The sequence below is a fragment of the Myotis lucifugus genome, unplaced genomic scaffold (genome assembly GCF_000147115.1).
Source record: "Myotis lucifugus unplaced genomic scaffold, Myoluc2.0 scaffold_716, whole genome shotgun sequence".
In the NCBI taxonomy this organism is placed as follows: domain Eukaryota; kingdom Metazoa; phylum Chordata; class Mammalia; order Chiroptera; family Vespertilionidae; genus Myotis; species Myotis lucifugus.
Window position 1 is genome coordinate 197,894 of NW_005871764.1, and position 24,716 is coordinate 222,609.

Below are 24,716 nucleotides of genomic sequence, written 5' to 3' on the forward strand. Positions count from 1 at the left end.
AGGTTTAAAGAAGCCCTTCTGTCCATTAAAAGGTTACAGAAACTTGCCTGATCTCCGGCTGTGCAACAGGAATGGCGGGAGTGGGGTGGGGGGGTCGGGGGAGGAGGTGGTGGCAGCGGCAATATCTCCTTTCCCAAGAACCAAATAAATACACAGAACTAAAAAGCTGTAGTACCATTGAGGCCAATGCTTGCACTTTTATGACAACATAATGCTCAAAGCTTTGAACTCAGATTATGAAAATCGGATACGGTGGAGAACAAAAGTAAAAAAATATCAAACTGCACCGTTGTTGAAAAGCTCCAATATACCCCAATCAGAACCTGTAACGTCATATCTAAACATTTTCCTCACCCAATCGCTGCACACGACTTCCTATAAATAGCAGCGGTGATTCCAGGAGACATATTTGTTCTACAATCTGCTGCCTATTTTCTTGCTTTATTAGTCATGGCTCGTACGAAGCAGACGGCGCGCAAGTCCACGGGCGGGAAGGCGCCCCGCAAGCAGCTGGCCACCAAGGCCGCCCGCAAGAGCGCGCCGGCCACGGGCGGCGTGAAGAAGCCGCACCGCTACCGGCCCGGCACCGTGGCCCTGCGCGAGATCCGCCGCTACCAGAAGTCCACGGAGCTGCTGATCCGCAAGCTGCCCTTCCAGCGCCTGGTGCGCGAGATCGCGCAGGACTTCAAGACCGACCTGCGCTTCCAGAGCTCGGCCGTCATGGCGCTGCAGGAGGCGTGCGAGGCCTACCTGGTGGGGCTGTTCGAGGACACCAACCTGTGCGCCATCCACGCCAAGCGCGTCACCATCATGCCCAAGGACATCCAGCTCGCGCGCCGCATCCGCGGGGAGCGGGCCTGATTCTCACGTCTTCCTTTCCCAAAGGCTCTTTTCAGAGCCACCCACCTTTTGCAGGAAAGGGCTGAAACGCTCCCTACCCGCAGTGGATTAGTATAAGCATTCATGTGCTTGGTAGTTCGGGCGTAAACTAGCACATAGGTACACATTACCCCGAGTTTGCACCGTGGAAACTACCTGCCCTTCCCCATGTTAGCTTCAGTGCTATTCTTCCCTAAAGCCCTAATTAAGATCCAAAGTTTGAGGGACGTGAAAGACTTGGCATTTCAAGGGTTAATACGGCCCAAATCTCAAAAGCAGGCTTGTCATTTACTAGGAACGTCCATTTCTACCTGTGATCTTGTCAAAGTTTACTGTCAAGTGACCTTTTTGCCTTTTCATGTTGTCTTTCCTGCTTGAAATATCTTTTGGAACCTTGAGTTTCCTCAGGGTCCCGTAGAGTAACTGCAGATAAAGAACAATCAATAATACTCTTTCAAGCTGGGCTCTGGCTCCCCCCGCCCTCGGGTTTGGAGGAGGGACCAAGGGAGGGGCGGTGACGTCACATGTCCCGCCAGCGCGTTGTCCAATCACTACCTCGGCTGAGGGAGGGGTGGATGGGGGGGGGAGGGGTTGGCGGATTATATAAGAACCCGCTCTTTCCCTCCTCGCCAGTTGCTTCTGCTTCTCTACCTGCAAAGCCATGTCTGGTCGCGGCAAAGGCGGGAAGGGCCTGGGCAAGGGCGGCGCCAAGCGCCACCGCAAGGTGCTGCGCGACAACATCCAGGGCATCACCAAGCCCGCCATCCGGCGCCTGGCGCGGCGCGGCGGCGTCAAGCGCATCTCCGGGCTCATCTACGAGGAGACGCGCGGGGTGCTCAAGGTCTTCCTGGAGAACGTGATCCGCGACGCCGTCACCTACACGGAGCACGCCAAGCGCAAGACGGTCACGGCCATGGACGTGGTCTACGCGCTCAAGCGCCAGGGCCGCACCCTCTACGGCTTCGGCGGCTGAGCCCGTCCCCGCCCCGGCTCCCCCCAAAGGCCCTTTTCAGGGCCGCCCACTCCCTCTCGGAAGAGCTGCTCGCGTTGTGCTCATGTTCCTGTGGCCACAGTTTCTCGTGTTGGATGCCGACGGGGCCTTAACCTTTAGCTGGAGCTTCAGGCTCAATGGGGGCGCCTCACCCAGGCTGCGTAGGGACCCGAGTGGCGGCGCCCTCAGTTCTCGGGAGCAGGTCTGATTGGGGGAGGGAGAAAAAGGGAAGGGGAACTCGGGTTGGGTAAAATAGGATTTCCCAGTTGGAGGCTGGCTCCTAGCCCGGGCCTATGTCGGGAAGGATGCGCTCACCCCGCCCCCCCGCTCCCGCCTCCTCCCCGAACCCGGTGGTGCTGGGTTTCAATGGCGCTGGGCCTTGTCCTTTCCGTTCACTTGCAGGCGGGCCCTCCCCAAGCCCCGGGCGGAGCAGAGTGAATCACCGTCCACTAGACCAGGAGGCGCGGCTCTAACTCGGGGTCTCACAGCCCGAGGCCTCACCTGGCGTTTGGGAAGGAGGGGCTCCCCCTGGGCACAGACTCTCTGCCCTGCGGCCCCTGCTCTCCCCTCCCTCCGCCTTTCAGGGCCACCCTCCTCCAAAATGGCTGCTACAAAGGTCATCCTACACCCGTTTGTGTGCCGAGTGTCGGTGCTGTGGTTGAAATGAACAAGATTAAGGCAAATTTAAGTCTGACATCTGTGTAGCCTTGTAACTCAAGTCTAGCTAGTATTGCCTCCATTCTGAATCCCATTCACTGCATTCAGGTAGGGGAGAGGTGATAGACCATTAAAAGAAAAAAAATGATGGCGCCCTGGCTGGTTTAGCTCAATGGATAGAGCGTCGGCCTGGGGACTGAAGGGTCTAGGGTTCCATTCCGGGTCAAGGCACATGCCCCGGTCGCGGGTTCGATCCCCAGTAGGGGGCGTGCTGGAGGCAGCCGATCTGATTCTCTCTCATCATTGATTTTTCTCTCTCTCCTCCCTCTCTGAAAATCAATAAAAATATACTTATTTAAGAATGATGGTAAGGAACATTTTCAAAGACGCAGAGTATTTTTTAAATGAATCTTTATTGTTGAAAGTATTACATATGTCCCCCTTTCCCCCATTGACCTCCAGCCCGCCCCACCCCCACCCCCAGGCCTTCGCCACCCTGCTGTCTGCGTCCATGAGTTATGCAAATATGCATAAGGTTCTAAGATGCAGACTATTAAAAACCGATGTGCCAACCCATTGTGTTTAAACAGCCCATGATTTTTTTTTTAAGGGGCGGGGGAGTGTCCGGGGAAACAATGTTAGGAGTCACAGCAGGTTAAGAGCAGAGCCTGTGACCGAGCGAGCTCCGTCCCAAGTGCTGTGAGGCCGCAGGTCGCAGAAGAGGTCAGGGACCGGCGTTAGGACACTGACCCCTTCGTCTATTCTATGGAATTTACAAACTGCTTAGCCTGGGGCTCAAGGGGGGGCCGGCGTGAGAATGGACCTAAGCAAGGCCTAGTTACATTTAAACCTGAGCTCACCCAGTTTGTGGGGAAAATGGGGGTGACGACACTGAGCCCGAAGCCTGGGTGAAGGACAGGAGTCCAATGTCAACCCTTCGTGACGTCGCCAGGGCAAATCCAGTTGGAATAGCCCAGGTTTCGCTGGAAATGTCTAACTTTAATCGATCTGACTCCCTTGGGGGGGGGGGGGAGGTGTTGGCTGCACCCTCGCAGATCCACAACTTGCAGAAACATTTAATTCCTGAACTAAGAACTAGGCCAGCGACGCTTCTAGGGCTCCGCGTTTCTGCAAACTGCTGCTCCCCAACCAGGCTTGTCTTTGCTTGATCCTTTCACAGGGCACAAGGGGTGTCCCTGCCAGAAAAAGAAAACCCTAAGTGCCCTAGAACTTTAAATTCGTGCCCATCCCGGTTGCCTCTTCCTAAGGATGACCCCCGGAAGCCCCCAATCCCTCCCAAAGGGCCCAGGGCGCCGCGACTGTGGGGCCCTGCATAGAAACTGCCGGAGGAGCCCCCATGGAGCCTGCAGCTCCTGCCAAAGCTTGAAATCCCCGCCATCAAACACGAGAAAACGTGTCCACAGAAACACGAGCACGACAGCGCGCGCAGCTCTTCCGAGAGGGAGTGGGGGGCCCTGAAAAGGGCCTTTGGGGGGACACGAGGCGGGGGGACGGGCTCAGCCGCCGAAGCCGTAAAGGGTGCGGCCCTGGCGCTTGAGCGCGTAGACCACGTCCATGGCCGTGACCGTCTTGCGCTTGGCGTGCTCCGTGTAGGTGACGGCGTCGCGGATCACGTTCTCCAGGAAGACCTTGAGCACCCCGCGCGTCTCCTCGTAGATGAGCCCGGAGATGCGCTTGACGCCGCCGCGCCGCGCCAGGCGCCGGATGGCGGGCTTGGTGATGCCCTGGATGTTGTCGCGCAGCACCTTGCGGTGGCGCTTGGCGCCGCCCTTGCCCAGGCCCTTCCCGCCTTTGCCGCGACCGGACATGGTGACTGAGCAGAAGTCAGAGGCACTGGTTCCCGCGCTGGCGGCTGCAGCCTCTTAAATAGCCAGGGGGCGGACCTGGTTTGAAACAGCCCGGAAAAGGCGGGAAACAGCCGAGTCCCCGCCCCTGCTTCTAGACCCTCAAGGAAACACGGAGTAAGGAGATTTTCTGTTATTTAGAAAATAAGAAATCCCGAGCAGGAGGGTCTACCGTGTACGCAAACGAAATTAGCTCCTTTGTGGGTGTGTTCAGCCCATGGATATTTTTGGATCATTTCCAACATGGAATTAAAAGAAGCCCAAACCGCAAGGGACAAAGGAATTGGTAAATGGGTTGCCAAGCAACCCAGCCAGGCTTTGGGTCTGGAATTGGTGAGGGGGCTGCTCTCAGGCTGCTACTGGCCTGTCTGTCAAGCTGAGTTTTCTTGGCCGTCTCCACGCAAAGGACGCGCACTTGTCCATAACTGAGACAGGATCATGGAACAGGCTGTAAGCCGGGCCAAGCGGGACAGGGGAACCGAGAGGGCGAAACGGCAGTGTGCAGCCACCTGGTGAGCCCTGTCTCCCTAAACCAGGGACACTTAAGAGTAGTTTGCGCTTCTTCCCAGAGCGTAGAGAGCTTAAACCACTTACTCAGGGCGACAGAGAGCAGGCATCCCATCAGCGCCATTTGCCAACAAGCCCAAGGACAGGTGACGCTAAGAGCATAAATCTCATTCTGGTGCGTCAGCACAAAGCTGATGGGGATTCTTAGAGATCTCCCCTAAGAACTTCCCTAAATGCCCAGCCTTTAAAACCCTTCAAAACGAAGTGTGCGCTCTTTTCCCCAGGAGTAAGCCCCCTCCCCAACTCCCCCCATGAAGCATCTTCTAAGCTCTAAGGAACCCCACGAGGCCAGCGACCAGGGCAGCAGCAGTTCGTCCCAGACAAAGCCCCTGAACCTGCCCCAAGGCCCCTTCCCCCTGACTTTTAGGGAGCCAAGCAGTGCAGCCTGGATCACGTCCCCAGCCCTTCCTTGTTTCTGGGTCCCCAGCTTTAATACAGGTCCTTGAAAGTTCACCCCGACTCCCGTTGTGAACTGTTTCCTCCACCAAGTCTCCAACCCACACCCTACCGGCTGCCCTAGGCAGACCCTTCAGGGCCAGGCCCCCTTTCCGGTTACAGCTGATAGTTCTTTGACAATAAGTTCCTATCGCCCTGACTTCTGTGTAAAATATTTATAATACAGGCAGCACTAAAGCACAAGGCAGGGTTCCAGAGCATTTCCAGCCTAACCCGAGCATGGGCAGTGTGCTTCCCTTTAAACAAGTTGAGCTCATGCATTTAAACAATGGGGTTCGCAAAGGGAAAGAATGTGGATTCCAGGGGCTGACGCCCTGTTCTCTGGCCTAAGGCAGAGGGTGGAGGGGTGCTCGCCCTTCCCTGGGGCTGGATCATCCAATTCCAGGAAAGCTGTCATAAATGCTGAAGCTAGAAGTGTGGACAAAAGGGGCCACATGCTGACCTGACAGCTCAGGGGAGGCCTGCATGGCGGTCTTGCAAACTCAGAGACCTAAAGTCACCACAAAGGATGGTCTGAAATTAAACTTTAACTAAAGCAGTTATGGTGGGCAGTTACTTCCTAGGCCGGTATCTTCACTGACAAGGTCAACCTTTACCTTAACTGAGCCTATCTGTCTTTTTGCATCTATGAGAACATACCCTTGAAATGTCTGGGTAACTTGTAACTTCCCTTTTTCTGGAGCCCCTGGGGCACAGCCAAATGTGCTGGGCGCCAGGACAGATGCCACAAATTCCTTCATTATCATGTTAATTGTTCCTGCACCCACCTAAGCATGTGTCCATCATTTTACTTTTTATCCAATCCCAGGGATTTCCCCTGCTTTGCTTTATTCCTCCTCCTTAATCTACCACCAATGAATTTCATGTAACCCACCTGCATCCCTCCTTTGATTGCAAATGTGTAAATACAAATGTAACCTTATCTAAATTCGTTGAGGTTCTGCTTCCTGGCATATGTTGACAGTTTGGCTCAAATAATCTCACAAATTTTTTTTACAGGTTTCAATGGTTTTTTTTACGTTAACAGAAGGAATTGTACGCAAGTGACAGTGATAAAGATGCAATCATTCCTAGAGGTTTGCAATATTTTCAAAATTTTGCTGAACTACTACATGAGAGCATTAAGATATACATGAGGCCCTTAGAATACAATGTTCAAAATAAGAGACGGCATTTTATTGTTTTTAAAAACAAAATTCAACTGAGTCCATTTGAATAACTAATTGGCTTTATTAACCAATTCCTGAACCGGGCAGCAACAGACTTGTAACTAACTAGAAGGGTGCTCCTAGGAGTTGTACAAAATAAATGAGTTTTCTAGGAACAGGGACAGAGCAAGTAACCATCACCAAAGGTGAAGAAAGGGTTTCTCTTTGGGGAAAGAGAATAAGAGCATTTTCATCCCGCAGGCTGCCTCTTCTTTCTCATGTGATGGAGAGGGCCCATGCGACCCATGACCTTACTAGAGCTTTACCGGAAAATTCCAAACTGGTGGTTTAGTGACATTCCTGGGAGAGGTCGGAACTGCAATTAGATCGGGTATTAAATCTAGGTTTGGGCCTGTGGTTTTTGTCTTGGTCTAACCCTTCGAACCTACCCAAGTCCCTTTTTCTCTGACTCCGCAGGTAAGAGGGTTAACTTGAAACGCAGGCAGATAGGGCAGGGGTCCGGCGGAAAACGAAGGCAGGGGGAACATAGGGCAGGGGCAGACATGACAGTTAGAGCAGCGTAACCACAGGAACCAACCAAGCAGAAGCAAGAAAATGTTTCTGGACTCAGCGGGAGGCATGGGAAACCAAGGGAGGGCCTGCAGCTACAAGGGGTACGAACTCATAGAAACAGAGAGAGTTCAGGTCGTTGTTGGGCAAAAACAATTGAGGGAATCATGCAGGTGGCGACACAGGTAGAGAAGAGCAGCTTGTAGCACATACATACATACCCCTGACCACAAGGGTACAGCGGGCAGCCCACCACTGGGCCCCCCTCCTCTTCCGGGGAGTCGGAGCCTGCCTGTAATAACTTCCACACTTTGCTTAAATCTTCTGGTCCGAGGAGCTCATTCTACAGCGTCGAGACAGGACCCGGGAAAACACCTTGGCTCATGGTTGTTATCACAGGGAGCGGTCAGCAACCCGACTTGGCCCAGTTCTTTCTGGAGCCCAGGGAGCCCGGCTTGGTCTCTCCCTGTGCTTCTTCTACCTTAGGCCCTTCCTGGTTTCCTATTCTCCACGGTTTTATTTTCAAAAACCCCTGGACTTGTGTTCTCAAATACTTCCTACACCAAGTCAAGAACTCACACTCTAGGCGCAGGGCGGTAATTCCTGCCTGGAAATAAATTAACGGTTTGCGCACAGCTCTTGTAAGTGAAAATGTGGTGGCTCTGAAAAGAGCCTTTGGGTTTCGGCGCAAGTGGGCAGGACGGAGCTCACGCCCGCTCCCCGCGGATGCGGCGCGCCAGCTGGATGTCCTTGGGCATGATGGTGACGCGCTTGGCGTGGATGGCGCACAGGTTGGTGTCCTCGAACAGCCCCACCAGGTAGGCCTCGCACGCCTCCTGCAGCGCCATGACGGCCGAGCTCTGGAAGCGCAGGTCGGTCTTGAAGTCCTGCGCGATCTCGCGCACCAGGCGCTGGAAGGGCAGCTTGCGGATCAGCAGCTCCGTGGACTTCTGGTAGCGGCGGATCTCGCGCAGGGCCACGGTGCCGGGCCGGTAGCGGTGCGGCTTCTTCACGCCGCCCGTGGCCGGCGCGCTCTTGCGGGCGGCCTTGGTGGCCAGCTGCTTGCGGGGCGCCTTGCCGCCCGTGGACTTGCGCGCCGTCTGCTTGGTGCGAGCCATTCCTAACAGCCAGGAGCCGGGAACCACTGAACAAGCGTGAGCGCTTTCAACGATTATTTATAATGCGAGGCCCACGCTGATTGGATAAGGCATCTGTCCATCAAGTCCCACCAGAAGTGATTGGAAGCCGCGTCCACTTCCGCATCCCAGGAGCCTCCGGGGCGTTTGCATCAGAAATTAACATCTTCCTCCCACCTACCCTTTCAACAGCGGCCGTTTTCCAGTCTTTCTGGCCTCTACCCTTTTCTGCGTCTTTTCTCTACAATGTTCTTTGGTTTTTCTGCGCAGAACTTACTGTAAGTATTAAAAAATATACATTGTTTGCTAAATGAAGAATTTTAGTTTTCGCCCCCGAAAACGCTTCCGTCTGATCTTTTTGAAAAAGCGCGCGCTACATGGGATTGGCCAAGCAAATTTTGAGCCTCATTCAAGTTTAGGGGGGCTGATTTCCTGTCAGTTTCTTAATTTCTCTAAATAAATTTACGTTTCTGTGGGCTTTTTTGTTTACCTTGATTTTACATTTGGTGTTCTAGCTACAGTGACATTTACTACCCACTGACTAGCTTTCCCATACGTATCACAACTTCAGCTGAGACTGTAGCCACAAGTGTGGTTAAGGAAAAAGAAATCCTCAAACGTGTAAGTGGCACAAAAAAGACGACCGTGGGCCTTACAGTCACGCTGGGCCCCGTGTTGAGAAGCTCCGCCTGTGACCTAAGTCCACGGGGAGCAGTAGGGCTTCCGTACTCACCCCACTGGGGCCGTGGCGTAGGAGATGGAGTAAAGGATGATGTGTCCCATGAAGATGCAAAAACCAATGAAGGGCGGTTTCATTGCCCTGTTGCTTACTAAATGCACTTATATTTAAATGGCCCCTTTCACCAAGCATTGGTCCCATCTAGTCTCCATGGTTCTACCCTGAGGGCCCACAGTATTCATCCCCTAATTACCCGTGATGTCCAGTAGCTCCGTTACCGTTTTACTTAGTGGATGTTAAACTTGTTTTTATTGGGAGTAAATAGTGGCATTTCGGGGCGCGTTTGCCCACTGCCATCTACTGTTAGGCTGAGAAATTACAGCTAAGATCCCTTTCAAGCCTCCGCTCCGGTATGGAAAGTGCCAGCGCTTTCAGTGAGAAGGTGGGTGGCTCTGAAAAGAGCCTTTGGTTTAGTTGTTTGCGTTGTTGCCAAAGGAACGCAGGGTCCTTACTTGCCCTTGGCCTTGTGGTGGCTCTCGGTCTTCTTGGGCAGCAGCACGGCCTGGATGTTGGGCAGCACGCCGCCCTGCGCGATGGTCACCTTGCCCAGCAGCTTGTTGAGCTCCTCGTCGTTGCGGATGGCCAGCTGCAGGTGGCGCGGGATGATGCGCGTCTTCTTGTTGTCGCGGGCCGCGTTGCCCGCCAGCTCCAGGATCTCGGCCGTCAGGTACTCCAGCACGGCCGCCAGGTACACGGGCGCGCCCGCCCCGACGCGCTCGGCGTAGTTGCCCTTGCGGAGCAGCCGGTGCACGCGGCCCACGGGGAACTGCAGCCCGGCCCGCGAGGACCGCGTCTTGGCCTTGGCGCGCGCCTTGCCGCCCTGCTTGCCGCGTCCAGACATGATTTCTTGAGAAGAAGCGAGCGCCTTCTAAGCACCAGATCAGAGAGATGGAACTAAAGGGGCAGCAAGACAAGTATTTATACTAACGGGAGGTAGCAGGCATGCACTTCCCCAGAACCAATGGGAACGTAGAGCCTGCCTCCCTCATTTGCATAGGAGACGAGGTTTTTTTTTTTTTTTCTTTGCTCCATTGTAATCTGGTCTGATGAACCTTTATTTTCTTTCTTTACTAATCATTGAATCAATTAGTTTTTTTCCCCCCGAAATACTATCCTACACGCAGTCAGGCAGGAATTATTGTCCTCAGACAATTGGTTATTCGTCTTTTGGAAAGAAATACAAGCAGGGCAATTTCTAAATAGATAACATTTAAGAGGTACATCTAAAAAAGAAAGAAAAATAGGTACTTGATGCCACGCGTTGCTTTAGCTCTTTTAGAGCTCAGAAAATAGGGAAAAGGGGAAAATAATCCTTTCGGTGGCCCCAGGCTTCTTAAAGAATCTGAACAATGAAACCTGCAGAGGAGGTGGCCTAAGACAGCCGCTGGGTCTCCATGTCCCTCATATCTTGGGTAGGAGGCGTTCAGGTTGGCCTGGAAGTGTAGAGCGTCAGCACTGCCTTCATTTTAGGAACGTGAAACGTGGACGCCCACATTGGTTATTTACTAATAATTAATGGCACCAAGGACTGTGAACTCCTGGGTGAAAAGCCTTTGCCATTATTTCCCAGAGCCGCTCCCATCCCTCCACCCCTTCTTTTCCCACTTGGGCACCACACTCAGGATGCTGGTTATTTCAGAAAGCCGCCCTCCAGCCTGCATGGCCTGCAACCTGTGGTGGTTCTGTGCCTGTAATCCCTTTGTTCCCACGTCACCTTTGTCCTTCTACCCAATATAAGCAGCTGGCTTACGGTGGGGGCCGAGCAGACTTTGTGGATGGCATGCTGCTCGCCCATACTGCCGGCATTACTGTACTTAGCGCTCACGTAAGATCCAACCCTGTCTCTTCGTAAATGGCTCCCGTAGTGACAGGCAGCCCAGGCCCCGTGGTTGTGCGGTTTCACTATCTCGGTCCCGGTTGTGCACAGTCTCTGGACCTCCTGTTACCTGTCTCTTTGTGGACCTTTCTTCTCTTTTCAGGATTCTCAGTCATCTTCCCTCCAAACTAAAAGTCTCCCGGTCCTCTTCATCTGGCTCCAGGCACCCAGAACCCCGCTGTTGGGTAGGGGTTTTTATGACTGAAAAGAGAGTTGGGGATCTCGTCCAGGTTATTTGCCTGTTTTCTTTGTTGACAGAGAGCAGCAGCTCTGGAGAAAATGTAGGTGTTTATTAGGGAAGTGCGTGTATAAACCCTTCGGTGAGGACAAGGGTCTCGAGGTCTTGTTAGTGCTTCCCCAACGGTTCTCTTGCTAAATGTTAAAATGTGCAACAGTATTTTGCAGACACAGCTGTAAGCAGATGCGCTCGGCTCCAACCCAACCAGGTACCTGTAGCTGATTGCAAAGAAGAAATCAACATGAAATTGACCACATGGTGTGTATAAGCCTTGTCTAGCCTCCCTTCTGCAGACAGCATTGGAGGTGAGCCCCTGTCCCCTTTACTTGCTGCGAGTAAATAGATGTAACGACAACCACCCCTCATTTGTGAGTAGATCACCCTAAGCAGGGAACCCTGTAGTTTGCTAACCATTCCAGGATTTCTCTTAAGCTGATGGGACTGACCCCTGTGTTCAAAGTTGGTGCCTGGTCAGAATCACCTGGGGAGATGAACAAATTTGTTTCTGTCTTGTCACTACTGCCCACTATAGATCTGGGGAGCTGCCATGGAGTCTAGGCATCTGAATTAAAAAATATATATATTTAATGATTTTTAGGAGAGAGGAAGGGAGGGGGAGAGAGAGAGAGAGAGAGAGAGAGAGAGAGAGAGAGAGATGAGAAATAGAGCCCGAACCCAGGCATGTGTCCTGAGCAGGAATGGAAGCAGCAACATTTTGGTGCCGAGGACGATGCTAACCAACCGAGCGACACAGGCCAGGGTGACTCCTTTTATTTCCTCGTTCACTTGTGAAGCATCAGCCAGGTATCCGAACAGATAACATTTATAGGTTTGCGTTTAGGAGGCCTGGTGTTTTTCTCTAAGGTTGTCAATTAAGAGTATCGTTTTAGGGAAAGTATTAAATATTTAGAAGAAATGAGAGGGGAGGGACGGGGGACAGATTGCAAAGTTGAAAGCAAGCAGGCAGGCAAAGTTGTATAGGATAAAATGGGGTGAAAATAACCCCTCCTGAGGTCACCTTAAATAGGATAAGAAGTAATCTCACCTGCCAGCGCTTCCCCCTCAAGGGAAGAGCACGAGGGTTTGTGATTCTTAAACTACAGCCTGAATTCACTAACAAGCTTATTTGGGGAGGGCCTTTTTATAATCTATACAGCAAAAATTATTGACTTTTAAGGCAAGTGTGTTTTTCAAAACTATATTTTGCATATGCCAAGAAAGAAAGAATTTCTCATACATTGTTCGGCTGTTATGTTGGGCTGTGGGGGGGAAAATTAATTTTCCTTTAAAAGGGGTTCCTTTTTGAGAAATTCAACTTTAAATTTTACAGTATTTCTTCATCGTGCTCATACACCAAAGGAAAATCCCCCCCCCCCCGCCCCCACCTCAGAAATAAGCAGTGAGCAGCGATTCTTCACCGGCTCTTCCTCCCCTCCCCCAGCCCGAGACGGGGACCACCCCTCGGACCCTCTTCCCCACCCAAGGGCTTTCCTGTCTGTTTGGATTGGATTTTGAGTCCCAGCGTCTCTGGAAAAAGGATTGCAAATAGCAGGCCGCACATCTTCTTCCCCTCCACGCCCTTCCCCCCCACCAGCGCTGTCAGCCAGGAGGTGGCGCCACACGTGGATGGAAGGGCGGGAAATTCAAATCCTTTGTCCCTTATCAGAGCGGGAACCCACCCTCCCCACCCTTCTAGGGGAATCGCTGAACCGCCCAAGGCCCAGGCGGTGGCAGCCCGGATTACTAGGACGTAAAAAAAAATTCACAGGCGTTTCAGACCGACTGTGGCCACCGGTAAACACTTCTAATGAGAAATCAGAGCCATCTCAGGTCACCTGTGTGCAAAGGGCTCGAGGCGGACCCCACAGAAACTAGTGCCCCAGGAGCAAGACGAGGTGAGTGCAGGCTCCGGGTAGGAGCGCCCCCCTACCTGCCCGTTTGGCTGCCCAGACCCACCCTCCTCCCACACGATCAGCCCAGATCAGAACTCCTCTGGGGGCCCTGCTCTCTGAAGTCCTTGATCGGCTTTCCTACCCAGCGGGGGAATTCCAAACCCATCGGAAACCTGCAGGGTACGGAAAGGGACCCTTTGCAGGTGCATCTCAGTGAACACCTAGAGCCCTAAGGGCACCTTGAAGGTGGGATAAAACATGAACTGGACAGCCCTGGGGCCCAGCACCACGTTCACTTAAAACCAAGCGACCCTGGAGATGGAACCTGGGCTGACTTTGCCACAAGGAAGTCAGGGCTCAAACTGAACCCACAGCATGAAAGTGACCTCGCTCAGAAACGGCAGTTACAGCTTTTCTCAGAGAAAGTGGGTGGCTCTGAAAAGAGCCTTTGGGTTTGACAGGGGCCGCAGCACCTCACTTGGAGCTGGTGTACTTGGTGACGGCCTTGGTGCCCTCGGACACGGCGTGCTTGGCCAGCTCGCCGGGCAGCAGCAGGCGCACGGCCGTCTGGATCTCCCGGGACGTGATGGTCGAGCGCTTGTTGTAATGCGCCAGGCGCGACGCCTCGCCCGCGATGCGCTCAAAGATGTCGTTGACGAACGAGTTCATGATGCCCATGGCCTTGGACGAGATGCCGGTGTCGGGGTGCACCTGCTTGAGCACCTTGTACACGTAGATGGAGTAGCTCTCTTTGCGGCTGCGCTTGCGCTTCTTGCCATCCTTCTTCTGAGCCTTGGTGATGGCTTTCTTGGAGCCCTTCTTCGGGGCGGGCGCCGATTTGGAAGGTTCCGGCATGGCGTTTGCAAAAGGCTGTAGAATTGCTGGTCGCAGTTTCCACAACAAAGATGAAGGGTGAAGAGCTGCGAGCTCATTCAGTATATATATGTTTCTCAATGTAAATGAGGAATTAAGAATCCTCACTTCTGATTGGTTAGTCACTACATGGCGCCGAGGGGCGTGGTCTATGCAAATAAGAAATACACAGTTCTCTTTTCTATTGGACAGAACATATTTTAACCAATCAGATGTCTTATCGCGCTATCCAAGCTGTAACTATAAAAGGGTTTCTTCAACCTAACATCCTTATATCGCTTTTTTGCAGCAGCTTTCTCTGCACGTTAGGAGTTTGCCAATATGTCCGGACGCGGTAAGCAGGGCGGCAAGGCGCGCGCCAAGGCCAAGACGCGGTCCTCGCGGGCCGGGCTGCAGTTCCCCGTGGGCCGCGTGCACCGGCTGCTCCGCAAGGGCAACTACGCCGAGCGCGTCGGGGCGGGCGCGCCCGTGTACCTGGCGGCCGTGCTGGAGTACCTGACGGCCGAGATCCTGGAGCTGGCGGGCAACGCGGCCCGCGACAACAAGAAGACGCGCATCATCCCGCGCCACCTGCAGCTGGCCATCCGCAACGACGAGGAGCTCAACAAGCTGCTGGGCAAGGTGACCATCGCGCAGGGCGGCGTGCTGCCCAACATCCAGGCCGTGCTGCTGCCCAAGAAGACCGAGAGCCACCACAAGGCCAAGGGCAAATAAGGAGCAAATCGCAACATCCAAACCAAAGGCTCTTTTCAGAGCCACCCACGCTTTCACTAAAGAGCTTGCTCGGAAATGTCCGTTTTTAACAGCGACTAATTCCTCAGCCTACCAGTAGATGGCAGTGTGTGAACATTAACTCCAATAAAAACAATTTAGCATCAGCAAAGGAAAATGGGTACCCGGACACTTGACAATCACAGGTAATTAAGGTGATGAGTGCTGCAAGCCCTGGGGGTTAAACCGGGAGAAAACAGGAGGGCAACAAGGCTTGGTGAAAGGTGACTATTTAAGTGCAAATATAGTTAGTGACCCATGGGGCAATAACTCTCTTGAGTTGTTTTGCATCTCAATAGGACACATTATCACCAATTTTCCCATCTACCGGGGCCCTAGTGGATTGTAAGTAACAGCAACACTGCTGGCCTCCGAGTCAGGTTCCTTAGGCGGAGCTGCTCATCACGGGGCGCAGCATGGCTTTAAGAAGGCTCAGTCATCTTTTTGTACCACGTACACGCTTGAGGGTTTCTTTAACCACACTTCCCACAACTCTCAGTTGAAATTGTGAAACGTATGAGAATGCTAGTTAGTGAAAAGTAAATGTTACTGTAGCTATAACACCAAATGCGAAATCGAGTTAAGTAGCATTTAGAAAAAGCCTAAGAAACATTTTAAAACCTCTACACTTAAAAAGAGAAATGAAGAAACGGACGGGAAATTGGCTTTCCTAAATTTGAATGAGATTCAAAAATCACTTGGCCAATCCCGTGTAGCGCGCGCTTTTTCAAAAAGATCAGACGATAGCCCGTTTCCGGAGCCAAAATTTAAAATTTTTATTCAGGAAACAAGACATATAATGGTAATATTTACATTAAGTTCTGCGGAGAAAAGCCAAAGAACATTGTAGAGAAAAGAGGTAAAGACGGTAGAAGCGAGAAAGATTAGGCAACAGCCGCAGATGAAAGGGTGGGTGGGAGAAAGAAGTTAATTTCCGGTCCAAACGCCCAGGAGGCCTGCGGTCCGGAAGTGGATGGGGCTTCCAATAACTTCCCTACGGGTCTTGATGGACAGATGCCTTATCCAATGAGAGCGGGCCTCGCCTTATATATACTGGTTGAGAGCCCGCGCTCTCATTCTCCTAGCAGTTTGCTACCTCTGGTGCTTTGCGATGGCTCGGACCAAGCAGACGGCGCGCAAGTCCACGGGCGGGAAGGCGCCCCGCAAGCAGCTGGCCACCAAGGCCGCCCGCAAGAGCGCGCCGGCCACGGGCGGCGTGAAGAAGCCGCACCGCTACCGGCCCGGCACCGTGGCCCTGCGCGAGATCCGCCGCTACCAGAAGTCCACGGAGCTGCTGATCCGCAAGCTGCCCTTCCAGCGCCTGGTGCGCGAGATCGCGCAGGACTTCAAGACCGACCTGCGCTTCCAGAGCTCGGCCGTCATGGCGCTGCAGGAGGCGTGCGAGGCCTACCTGGTGGGGCTGTTCGAGGACACCAACCTGTGCGCCATCCACGCCAAGCGCGTCACCATCATGCCCAAGGACATCCAGCTCGCGCGCCGCATCCGCGGGGAGCGGGCGTGAGCTCCGTCCTACCCACTTGCACCGGAACCCAAAGGCTCTTTTCAGAGCCACCCACAATTTCACGTAAAAAAGGCTGTAACTACCCAAACTAGAAATTACTGGGGAAACTAGAAATTGTAAGTAGGTAAGGACAAGGATACTAATGTTGAACTTCCTACTATTTACTGGCGATTTCTATATTAACGTGAAATCCCTTTAGGTTGCAGTGCATCAATTATAAATACTGAGTACCTGCATGTGTTCCGTATAATGCCTTACAGATCTCCCACCCCTCCGCATCATTATACTGTTTTCTCTTTCCATGGCTTGTGCATCTAAGTACTTTCCCTAATCCCTTCACCTTGCTCCATCCACCCCCACCCCAGGCCTCCCCTCCCACAGCTGTCAGACTGTTCCCTGTGTTCCTGCCTCTTCCTATCCTGTCAGTTTTGTTCCTTAGGTTCCGCATGTGAGATCATAAGGTAGTTGTCTTTCTTTGGATTTCTTATGACATTTAGGTACTGAAGTTTCACCGCATAGATAGAAGCTAATGGTAGCTTTTTATTGGATTTCAATTTTTCAAGAAATTCTCAAATAATTGAAGCTTGTTTTAATTGTCAGAAGCAGTATTGACTATCTCCTTGTGTCCTGTTCAGTGGAATTCAGTCAGACAACAGGGTTTATGAGTGTACTTTAGAGGCTCCTGAACACCGTTACTCCTGCCATCAGGGAAGGGTGTGCTCCGGAGAGAGCGCACTGGGTCCTCCATCCTAAGGGCTTTAAAGGCTGGGATTTTAGGGGAGATCCCAGGGACACATCTCGATAGAATACTCAGCAGCTTCCCAGGTGCGTCCATTCAGGGCTGTGGTCTCCACTGATGGAGTGGCAGGCACCAGAGCAGGGGGACATTATTCAACGCAGCTGGTTCTAAGGTCAGCCATGGCTGGTTTTGCTGCTTATCTGGGCCTGGAGCTGAAATAAAACAGGCCCAGATGTTATCTTCAGGGAGAAAAGTCGAGGGCAGGGGAGGGGAAGTCTCCCTGGGGCGAGGGCCCACCCTACCATTGATTGCTTCCACCCTGTTGACCTTCTGTACCTGGCCCATTGTCCTTGCCCAGCTCCTGTCTGTCTCCATGCCTACAGCAAAGATAAGGTCGAGGCCTAAATTCAGTTCCTGAGCCCTGGAGCTGCATGGCTCTCCCTGGCCACACCCTCATGAAACCTGACCAGCCAGCAGGACCCACGGCCCCAAACCCCTCACTCATGAGGACTTTCGTTCTGTAAAACCCTTGTGGGTACACTGTTGGGGAGTTGGGGTTTTATATAATTTAAATTATTTAACACCGACGGAGTGCCTGGTCCTTTCTCTGCACCTTGGTGTCCGCATAACTGGCTACTGTCAGCACCACCAGGTAGGCGAGCTCTTTGCTGAGTTTCAAAGGCAAAGATAAGCCTTTTACTAAAATGTTCTGTGCCTGGGGCAGTACTGCCCACTATGACCTGCCCGGCTAGGAACGCATTACAGCACTGCTTTCTCATCCACAAAAGGTAGCCACTGTAGAACTTGTCTCTCCTTCACCCAGGCCCCTTTTTAATAAACACAGAAGCATTGATGTGTTCCTTCTTGAAACTTTCCAAATATAAAACAAGATAATAGGGAATAGATAAAAATTTTCTGAGGCCTGAAGTTTATGCAACTTGGTGACTCTTTAAAACCTTCACTAGATTACAAAGACAAAACTAGATAGTGAACATCAATTTATAGTGGAAAAATAAGTCACCTGTGCATGAAAAGGGGGTTCCATGTTACATACCTCAGGGTGATCTTATGTTCTGGACATATTGGGTTAAATAAACCATCTTTTTAGAATGGTTTCACCTGTGTCTTTGCTCCTTATTTATGTGGCTATGAACAGCTAGCACTGCCGTGGAGATAAATTGGCTCAGGCACAGATTCTTTCGGTCACTGGGTATTTTCTATGTACACTTGATGGAATACTGGCCCTCAAGCAATCTAGAATATTAGATCGCTATTGCCAGCAGGAACAGAGAAAACAAAATAACTGGGAATAGAGGTAATAAAAATAGGAATAGGTATTACGAGAAAAGTACCAACTATTTGAATGGGAAAACATGAAAAGTTCTTGAATATGAAACATCTCCTCAGTTTAATTTATAAAAACAAAATCCCAAGACTATCAATAGGGTGTTGAAGGTTTCTGCGTGGGTGGGAAGGGGGAGCTTCCCAAAGTAAAAGCAAAATAAACAAAAAACAGAATTACCAGAGAATTCTGGAAAGGATAATGAGAGGAAATCAGCTATTCAGGTTATATTATAACATCTGTTTATTTGACATCCAATTACTTGCATATCTACTATGGTTCATATATTCTCAGCATTGCAGAGCTGTGAACAGTACTGAAACCAGTGTGATCTGGCCTTAGGAATGGCTGGAGAGATCAAAGGGACAAAAGAGAAAACCAAGAATTCGTTCACCCCTGCATGGAATTTACCTGTGACAAAGGTCCTATCTCAAGCGGGGGTGGACTGGGGAGGGCAGGAGAGGCAGGAAAGGCAGTTAGTAAATGGTTTTGAGGAAAATATCCATATGCATTCATATATCCTAAATATCCTAACATAAGTCCATCCATGCATTCACATATCAAAAATGATCCATATATTCGTACCCATACTTGTACACGAACATGCAGAGGGCTCACAATTATTTTAAATGTAAAATTAACAGAAAAATGGGGAAAAACATGAGACAACCGTCTTTCTTCGTGTGTATTATAGTCCTGAGTGAGTCTTTCTGTTCAAAGTGATTACACAGACGACGAAGATTAAGCTCTCTCTGCCCAGGAGGGAGGGCGGGGCGCATGAACTCGAGTCACCCCCCTCGCCCCCCCTAATGCGGGAATTACCTCCCAGGAGCTGGGGCAACAGATGCAGATAGAACTGCACGGCAGGCCCCGAGGCCCCTCTCCCTGCAAGTTGTGCAGAATTGAAACTGCCCGCTGGGCTGCATCCAGCAGAAACGCCCCGAGTGTAACACAACCCACGGATGACACTGTCGATGAGAACTAACGCCCTTACTGACATCACCCCTCAGACTCAGATCCAAGGCTCACCGACGCTTTTCCTCCTGCATGGAAAGACACTTGGGTCTCTCTCTCTCTCTCTCTCTCTCTCTCTCTCTCTCTCTCTCTCTCGGCGTTTAAAGAATCTTCAGGGGTTACATGTTTGTCTAACGGAGGGTGGGGAGCCTCCTGTCAGGACAACATGGCGACCAAAGGTTGTTTTTGATGCGCTCCGACCGGTCACACCCAAGTTCAAGGTTACAGGGTCCGAAGGACAGAAAGACCCCGCAGCTGCCGAGACCTGGGCGGCAGCCATTCCTCCAGGGCTCTTTCTTGTCGCCAGAAAAACGGGAATGAAAAGAATGAGCGAGAAGGCGCCCGCGCCTCCTCCTCCCAGGGCTGGAGGCCAAAAGACGCCCCAGGACATAGCAGCCTGACTTTCCAAAACATGCCAGAAGCATCGCCACACCCAGCGAGAAGGGCAAACTCAACCCAACAACAAAAAAGCCAAAACAAGTAAAAAAGAAAAAAAAAAGCAAACGTGCGACAGCAGCTGCCACTGTCCAATGGCATCCAGGACGAGGACGACGGGCGGCGGGCGCGCGCCAACCCGCGAGCGGGCGGGACTTTTGAAAGCTTCCCTGGCCTAATGGTGCCATCCCCGCGGCTCGGGAACGGGCTGGTATGACTGGGGATTGCGTCCCTGTCCACAGGCCCGTGGGGCCGGGGCTGCCGCGGGCGGTACCGCTCACCGGACCAGGAACTGTCCCCCCACAGCAGCCCGTTCCCAACGCGGATGGTCTGCCTGTTACCTCAGCGACCGTCCCCCGAGGCCCACACTAACCCCTCCTCCCGGGGTCTGCAGGCCCCTCCGAGGTCGCTCCAGCGACACTGCGTTAGGATAAAAGGTTAACGGGGTGGGGAGAATGGGGTGGACGGCGGGTGAGTGCTCAGCTCTCTTTTGAGACCAGTGGTGGCTCTGAAAAGAGCCGTTTTGGGTTGTAGAAGCGGGTGTGAGCCTACTTCTTCTTGGGGGCCGCCTTCTTGGGCTTGGCGGCCTTGGGCTTGGCGGCCTTGGACTTCACGGCCTTGGCCGGGCTCTTCGCCGGCTTCTTGGGCTTGGCGGCCTTCGCCTTCTTGGGGCTCTTGGCGGCTTTCTTGGCTCCCGCCCCCGCCGCCGGCTTCTTGGGCTTCTTCGGGGTCTTCTTGGCGCTCTTCTTGGGGGTGGCGGACCCCGCGGGCTTCTTGGGCTTCTTGGCCGCGCCCGCGGGCTTCCTGGGCTTGGCCGCGCCCGCCTTCTTGGCCTTGGGCTTGGCCTCCCCGGAGGCCGCCTTCTTGTTGAGCTTGAAGGAGCCCGAGGCGCCGGTGCCCTTGGTCTGCACCAGGGTGCCCTTGCTCACCAGGCTCCTGAGGCCCAGCTTGATGCGGCTGTTGTTCTTGTCCACGTCGTAGCCCGCGGCCGCCAGCGCCTTCTTGAGCGCGGCCAGCGACACGCCGCTGCGCTCCTTGGAGGCGGCGACCGCCTTGGTGATGAGCTCGGACACGGGCGGCCCGGACGCCTTGCGGCGCACCCCGGAGGGCTTCTTGGCCGCCTTCTTCTTCACGGGGGTCTTCTCCGCGGGGGGCGCAGCGGCGGGCGCGGCGGGAGCGGTCTCCGACATGGCGATGCTGATGGCGAAGGTCTAGAAAGAGTTGGGGAAAGTGGCGAAGCGCCGATGGCGCAGCGCCGGCCGCCGCCGAATATATAGAGCGCAGGCGCGCGCTGATTGGTGCTCCCGCCGCCCTCGGCTGGCAGGCTCCGCGCCGCCGCCGCGCGCCCAAGTTGTGTTTGTTACACTTCACAAAAGGGGGAAAATATTAAAATCCCCCGCACCCAACGCCCCGGGGCCGGTCGGAAAAGAATCCGAGAAGCCTCAGGCTTCCTGCCCGGCACTTGTTTTTCCTGTAACTGCAAAGACGCCGCGTCCAGGGGCCCCCAACTCCCCCAACTCCCAGGCAAGTCCAGGACCATCGGAGACCACTTTCTGTTTTTCTTCTAAATTACCTGTTCGCTCCTTGGCCCTGGAAAGTTCTTTTTCTCAGGGGGGGTAGGGCACATGTTCACCTTCCTATGGGGACCAACACGAGGTCGTTGTCACTTAAAATTCCACGGTAATTCGGTTTCTTCGCAAGGGAAGTAACACAGGTCCTGGGTGAATTCTGCGTGCAGACGCACAGGGACTGGGGACTGGGACCCGGTTCTGGACCAGCCCAGAGCAGTTAGGGAGGGATCCGAGGGGGGTCCCTAAGTTCCCGGGGGGGCCCTGGGTGGTGGCGGGTTGGAGACTCACATCTTTGATGTGAAGACATTGAAAAAATCCTTTAGCAAATCCCTCTTTCCGTCCATGGGGGCGGGGCACCCTTTTCACTTTCCAAAGTGGAGACATTGGGCTGTTTTTAAAAGCTCTCAGGTTCCCCTCTGCGTTGGACACGGCAGGGGGTCTGGCCCTCAGAAGAGGGACAATAACCGAGGCCGGAAGACCCACTCAGCCTGCCCAGCGCCCCCAGAAGACTCCGCGGGGGGGAAGGGGCATTGCGAGGGTCTGTTTCCAAACAAGCCTTTAGTTATTGATGATTTGTTTTGGTATGCAGCAGTAGAGAGGCGAATTTTGCCATGAAACCTTTGGGTTGCTTCCAGTTGCAACACCTAACAGGTCAGGGTATACAACACCCTCTCAGTGGGAGCTCACACCTGTAGGTGGAGATAAAGTGACTGTCTTTTAATTAGAGTCACTTTGACTTATAAGGTGAACTATAGATTCGAAACATAAAAAAAGGAATGGAAACATTTAGAAAAGAAAAAGAGGGAAAGCACTGGAACATGTAGATTATGATGCCTTTTTTATTTTAGTTTATGAATTCACCTCTTCCCATCCCTCCTACTGTTGGCCTGAGGTCGTCTATTGCAAGATTTGCTTTGCCGCTTTAAGGTTTGTTACTTCCTATGGTGCCCTTGGGTTCAAAGCCATTGTGATGTAGTCCTGCAAGAAAAGGCTGGGTAAACGTTCTGCTCATATACTTAATGGGAATGTATTTTGTGTTTAGGGACAAAGGAAGTACGACAACTCCCCAGAAGTTCCTACTCAAACATATGGCTACCCGCCAATGTGTATTAGAGGTGCCAGACGGAGATTGTGGTCATCGAAGGTGTGAGTGTCTCCAGGTTGGGCGGTTCTTACCGTTTTCTCTCCAGGGGAGAAGGTAGCACAGGCTTTGCAGACACAAGGCCAACCTGATGAACTTGACCACGCTGAGCCCCCCGCAGAGAAGTCCAGTGTAGCTACTAGCCAAACGCGGTGAAGTTTTGCCAACTGCAAAGAAGAGATCAGCATGTGCTGAACCAAATGGTGTCGAGAAGCCATCGGTAAACCTTCCTTCTGTGAGACAGAGCTCGGAAAAGTATTCCAGCACCTCCCTTGTCACAGTCAGAACTAAAAACGTTTTCTTCCAACAAGAGCTGTGTGCCTTTTGGCGCAGACACGCCAAGCGGTGAACCCATTGTGTGAGGTGGCAAAGAGGCTTAAGCAGATACATGCAGGGCTGAAGGAGAAACGAGGATCTTGGTTTAGACTAAGGGTAACCCCAAGGTTCCATTGAATACCATTCGTTCAACATTTGAAAACTGTGTCTACTCCTGCTCACGTCCTGGGAATTACCAGCCTAATACGATGAGTAATGGACGAGTTAGCAGCCGGAGAAAAACACTTTTGACCTGCCATCCGTCCGTGTGACTTTGGGTCTAAGAATCATAGCAGATTCTTGAAACTACAAACAACTAAAGCACCTTCATCATCTTCCTATATTCTCTAAAAAGATAAAATAAGAACATGCCCCTCTGCTCGGATTCTATGGGCAAAGAACCCCTTCCCACCTGAAACAAGGCTGAGGGTGCCCAGCCATCAAGAAAGAGCTGTGTGGGCCCTGACCAGTTTGGCTCAGTGGATAGAGCGTCGGCCTGCGGACTGAAAGGTCCCAGGTTCGATTCTGGTCAAGGGCATGTACCTTGGTTGCGGGCACATCCCCAGTAGGAGGTGTGCAGGAGGCAGCTGATTGATGTTTCTCTCTCATCGATGTTTCTATCCCTCTCCCTTCCTCTCTGTAGAAAATCAATAAAATATATATTTTTTTAAAAAGAAAGAAAGAAAGAAAGAGCTGTGTGGCCGGGGCAGCATGGCTCAGTGGTTGAGCATCAACCAATGAACCAGGAGATTCCCAGTCAGAGCACATGCCCGGGTTGCCGGCTTGATGCCCAGTGTAGGGTGTGCAGGAGGCAGCAGATCCATGATTCTCTCTCCTCCTTCCTCTCTGAAATAAATAATAAACATATATTTTTTTAAAAAAAGAAAATCCCTGTATGGAGCCTTGATTGGCAGGTTACTGGACCTCCCTTCCCTGTAAATCGGTGTCCTGGTATAAATCAGCCTCATGGGAATGTGATTCCTGGGATTCTGTCCTCCAAGATGGCTCCTCAGCTTGAAGCTCCTCTGTGTGTGCAAGTCCAAACTCCAGATCGAATTATCAGGAGAGATGCCACCCAGAGTCCTGCTCCCACCCTCCTGGCCGCATGGTGGCGGGCAGAAGGCAGAGAAGCAAGGAACCTCCAGATGCCTGCGACTTGTGTGGGAAACGTTATCGGCAAAGGTATTTCTTCTGTCCTTTCAAACTGTATTGGGAAAGTGTATTGGGAAAGTTCACCTGTGGGTCATCTGGTGCCCTAATCTGGTGCCCTAAGGCAGTGGTCGGCAAACTGCGGTTCTTTGGCCCCTTGAATGTGGCTCTTCCACAAAATACCACGTGTGGGCGCACGTACAGTGCGATTGAAACTTCGTGGCCCATGCGCAGAAGTCGGTTTTCGGCCTGGGCGAGTCTATTTTGAAGAAGTACTGTTGATATTTGGCTCTGTTGACTAATGAGTTTGCCGACCACTGCCCTAAGGCAATGCTAATAAATAGACTGAGAGTCACATGGTCATTTTAAGTTTTCTCGAATCCCACAGAAAAAAAAGTGAGAAGAAACAGGTAAAAACAATTGTAATGATACATCTTTAACTTAATATATACATCTAAACTATTACCGGCTCAACATGCAACCAATATCTTTAAAAAATCAGAGGTTATGGTCCTTTTTTTCCAATAATAAGTCTTCAAAGTCTTGTGTCTATTGTTGTATGGTAAATCAGCGAGTGAGATACAAGACGCCTTAATGAGCCAATTAATTAGGGGTCATTTGTTGCACGTGGCCCAGAGGGTGATGTTTCTTCCAAATCTCTGAGCAACTCATACAGGAAGTCTCCTGTACTTATACCTTTTGAGCTTCTTTGCAGGTTTTACAAAGGGCTCTGTGTGAGCTATTGTTACAGTTTGTGATCTTGGACACATAAAGAACAAACATTTGGCATAAGGACATGGGAAGTATTATCGGTACTAGTCCATTACGTT

General features: G+C 52.1%; 8 protein-coding genes across 8 annotated transcripts in view; 3 read left to right on the forward strand and 5 right to left on the reverse strand.

Moving 5' to 3' along the window:
* Positions 1–340: 340 nt before the first annotated feature.
* LOC102419369 (histone H3.1) lies at positions 341–900 on the forward strand. The gene has a single exon (XM_006105696.3). It carries the CDS (start codon positions 451–453, stop codon positions 859–861), a length of 411 nt encoding a protein of 136 aa, XP_006105758.1. The 5' UTR covers positions 341–450; the 3' UTR covers positions 862–900.
* Positions 901–1,536: 636 nt separating this feature from the next.
* The window catches only part of LOC102419061, a 40,401-nt gene continuing 17,221 nt past the window's right edge, over positions 1,537–24,716 (forward strand). Inside the window, exons 1-2 of the mRNA XM_023746660.1 lie at positions 1,537–1,826; positions 15,690–16,100. Coding sequence (XP_023602428.1) covers positions 1,541–1,826; positions 15,690–16,100 — 697 coding nt within the window. The 5' untranslated portion in view covers positions 1,537–1,540. The remainder of the gene's footprint in view (positions 1,827–15,689; positions 16,101–24,716) is intronic.
* Positions 4,045–4,370, reverse strand: LOC102424579 (histone H4). Its single transcript, XM_006105711.3, has one exon. The coding sequence runs from the start codon at positions 4,354–4,356 to the stop codon at positions 4,045–4,047; it is 312 nt and encodes a 103-aa protein (XP_006105773.1). The 5' UTR covers positions 4,357–4,370.
* On the reverse strand, positions 6,622–8,745 carry LOC102418736 (histone H3.1). The gene has a single exon (XM_014447809.2). The coding sequence runs from the start codon at positions 8,249–8,251 to the stop codon at positions 7,841–7,843; it is 411 nt and encodes a 136-aa protein (XP_014303295.1). The 5' UTR covers positions 8,252–8,745; the 3' UTR covers positions 6,622–7,840.
* Positions 9,254–9,879, reverse strand: LOC102418432 (histone H2A type 1). Its single transcript, XM_006105693.3, has one exon. It carries the CDS (start codon positions 9,847–9,849, stop codon positions 9,457–9,459), a length of 393 nt encoding a protein of 130 aa, XP_006105755.1. The 5' UTR covers positions 9,850–9,879; the 3' UTR covers positions 9,254–9,456.
* LOC102418119 (histone H2B type 1-B) lies at positions 13,364–13,904 on the reverse strand. Its single transcript, XM_006105692.3, has one exon. The coding sequence runs from the start codon at positions 13,867–13,869 to the stop codon at positions 13,489–13,491; it is 381 nt and encodes a 126-aa protein (XP_006105754.1). The 5' UTR covers positions 13,870–13,904; the 3' UTR covers positions 13,364–13,488.
* LOC102417800 (histone H2A type 1) lies at positions 14,193–14,776 on the forward strand. The gene has a single exon (XM_014447810.2). The coding sequence runs from the start codon at positions 14,209–14,211 to the stop codon at positions 14,599–14,601; it is 393 nt and encodes a 130-aa protein (XP_014303296.1). The 5' UTR covers positions 14,193–14,208; the 3' UTR covers positions 14,602–14,776.
* Positions 20,211–20,924, reverse strand: LOC102417162 (histone H1.2). Its single transcript, XM_023746656.1, has one exon. The coding sequence runs from the start codon at positions 20,898–20,900 to the stop codon at positions 20,259–20,261; it is 642 nt and encodes a 213-aa protein (XP_023602424.1). The 5' UTR covers positions 20,901–20,924; the 3' UTR covers positions 20,211–20,258.

What these genes read in the sequence shown, in the direction of transcription:
- LOC102419369 (XM_006105696.3), top strand. Translation starts at nt 451, where the DNA reads ATGGCTCGTACGAAGCAGACGGCGCGCAAGTCCACGGGCGGGAAGGCG.
- LOC102424579 (XM_006105711.3), bottom strand. Translation starts at nt 4,356, where the DNA reads ATGTCCGGTCGCGGCAAAGGCGGGAAGGGCCTGGGCAAGGGCGGCGCC.
- LOC102418736 (XM_014447809.2), bottom strand. Translation starts at nt 8,251, where the DNA reads ATGGCTCGCACCAAGCAGACGGCGCGCAAGTCCACGGGCGGCAAGGCG.
- LOC102418432 (XM_006105693.3), bottom strand. Translation starts at nt 9,849, where the DNA reads ATGTCTGGACGCGGCAAGCAGGGCGGCAAGGCGCGCGCCAAGGCCAAG.
- LOC102418119 (XM_006105692.3), bottom strand. Translation starts at nt 13,869, where the DNA reads ATGCCGGAACCTTCCAAATCGGCGCCCGCCCCGAAGAAGGGCTCCAAG.
- LOC102417800 (XM_014447810.2), top strand. Translation starts at nt 14,209, where the DNA reads ATGTCCGGACGCGGTAAGCAGGGCGGCAAGGCGCGCGCCAAGGCCAAG.
- LOC102417162 (XM_023746656.1), bottom strand. Translation starts at nt 20,900, where the DNA reads ATGTCGGAGACCGCTCCCGCCGCGCCCGCCGCTGCGCCCCCCGCGGAG.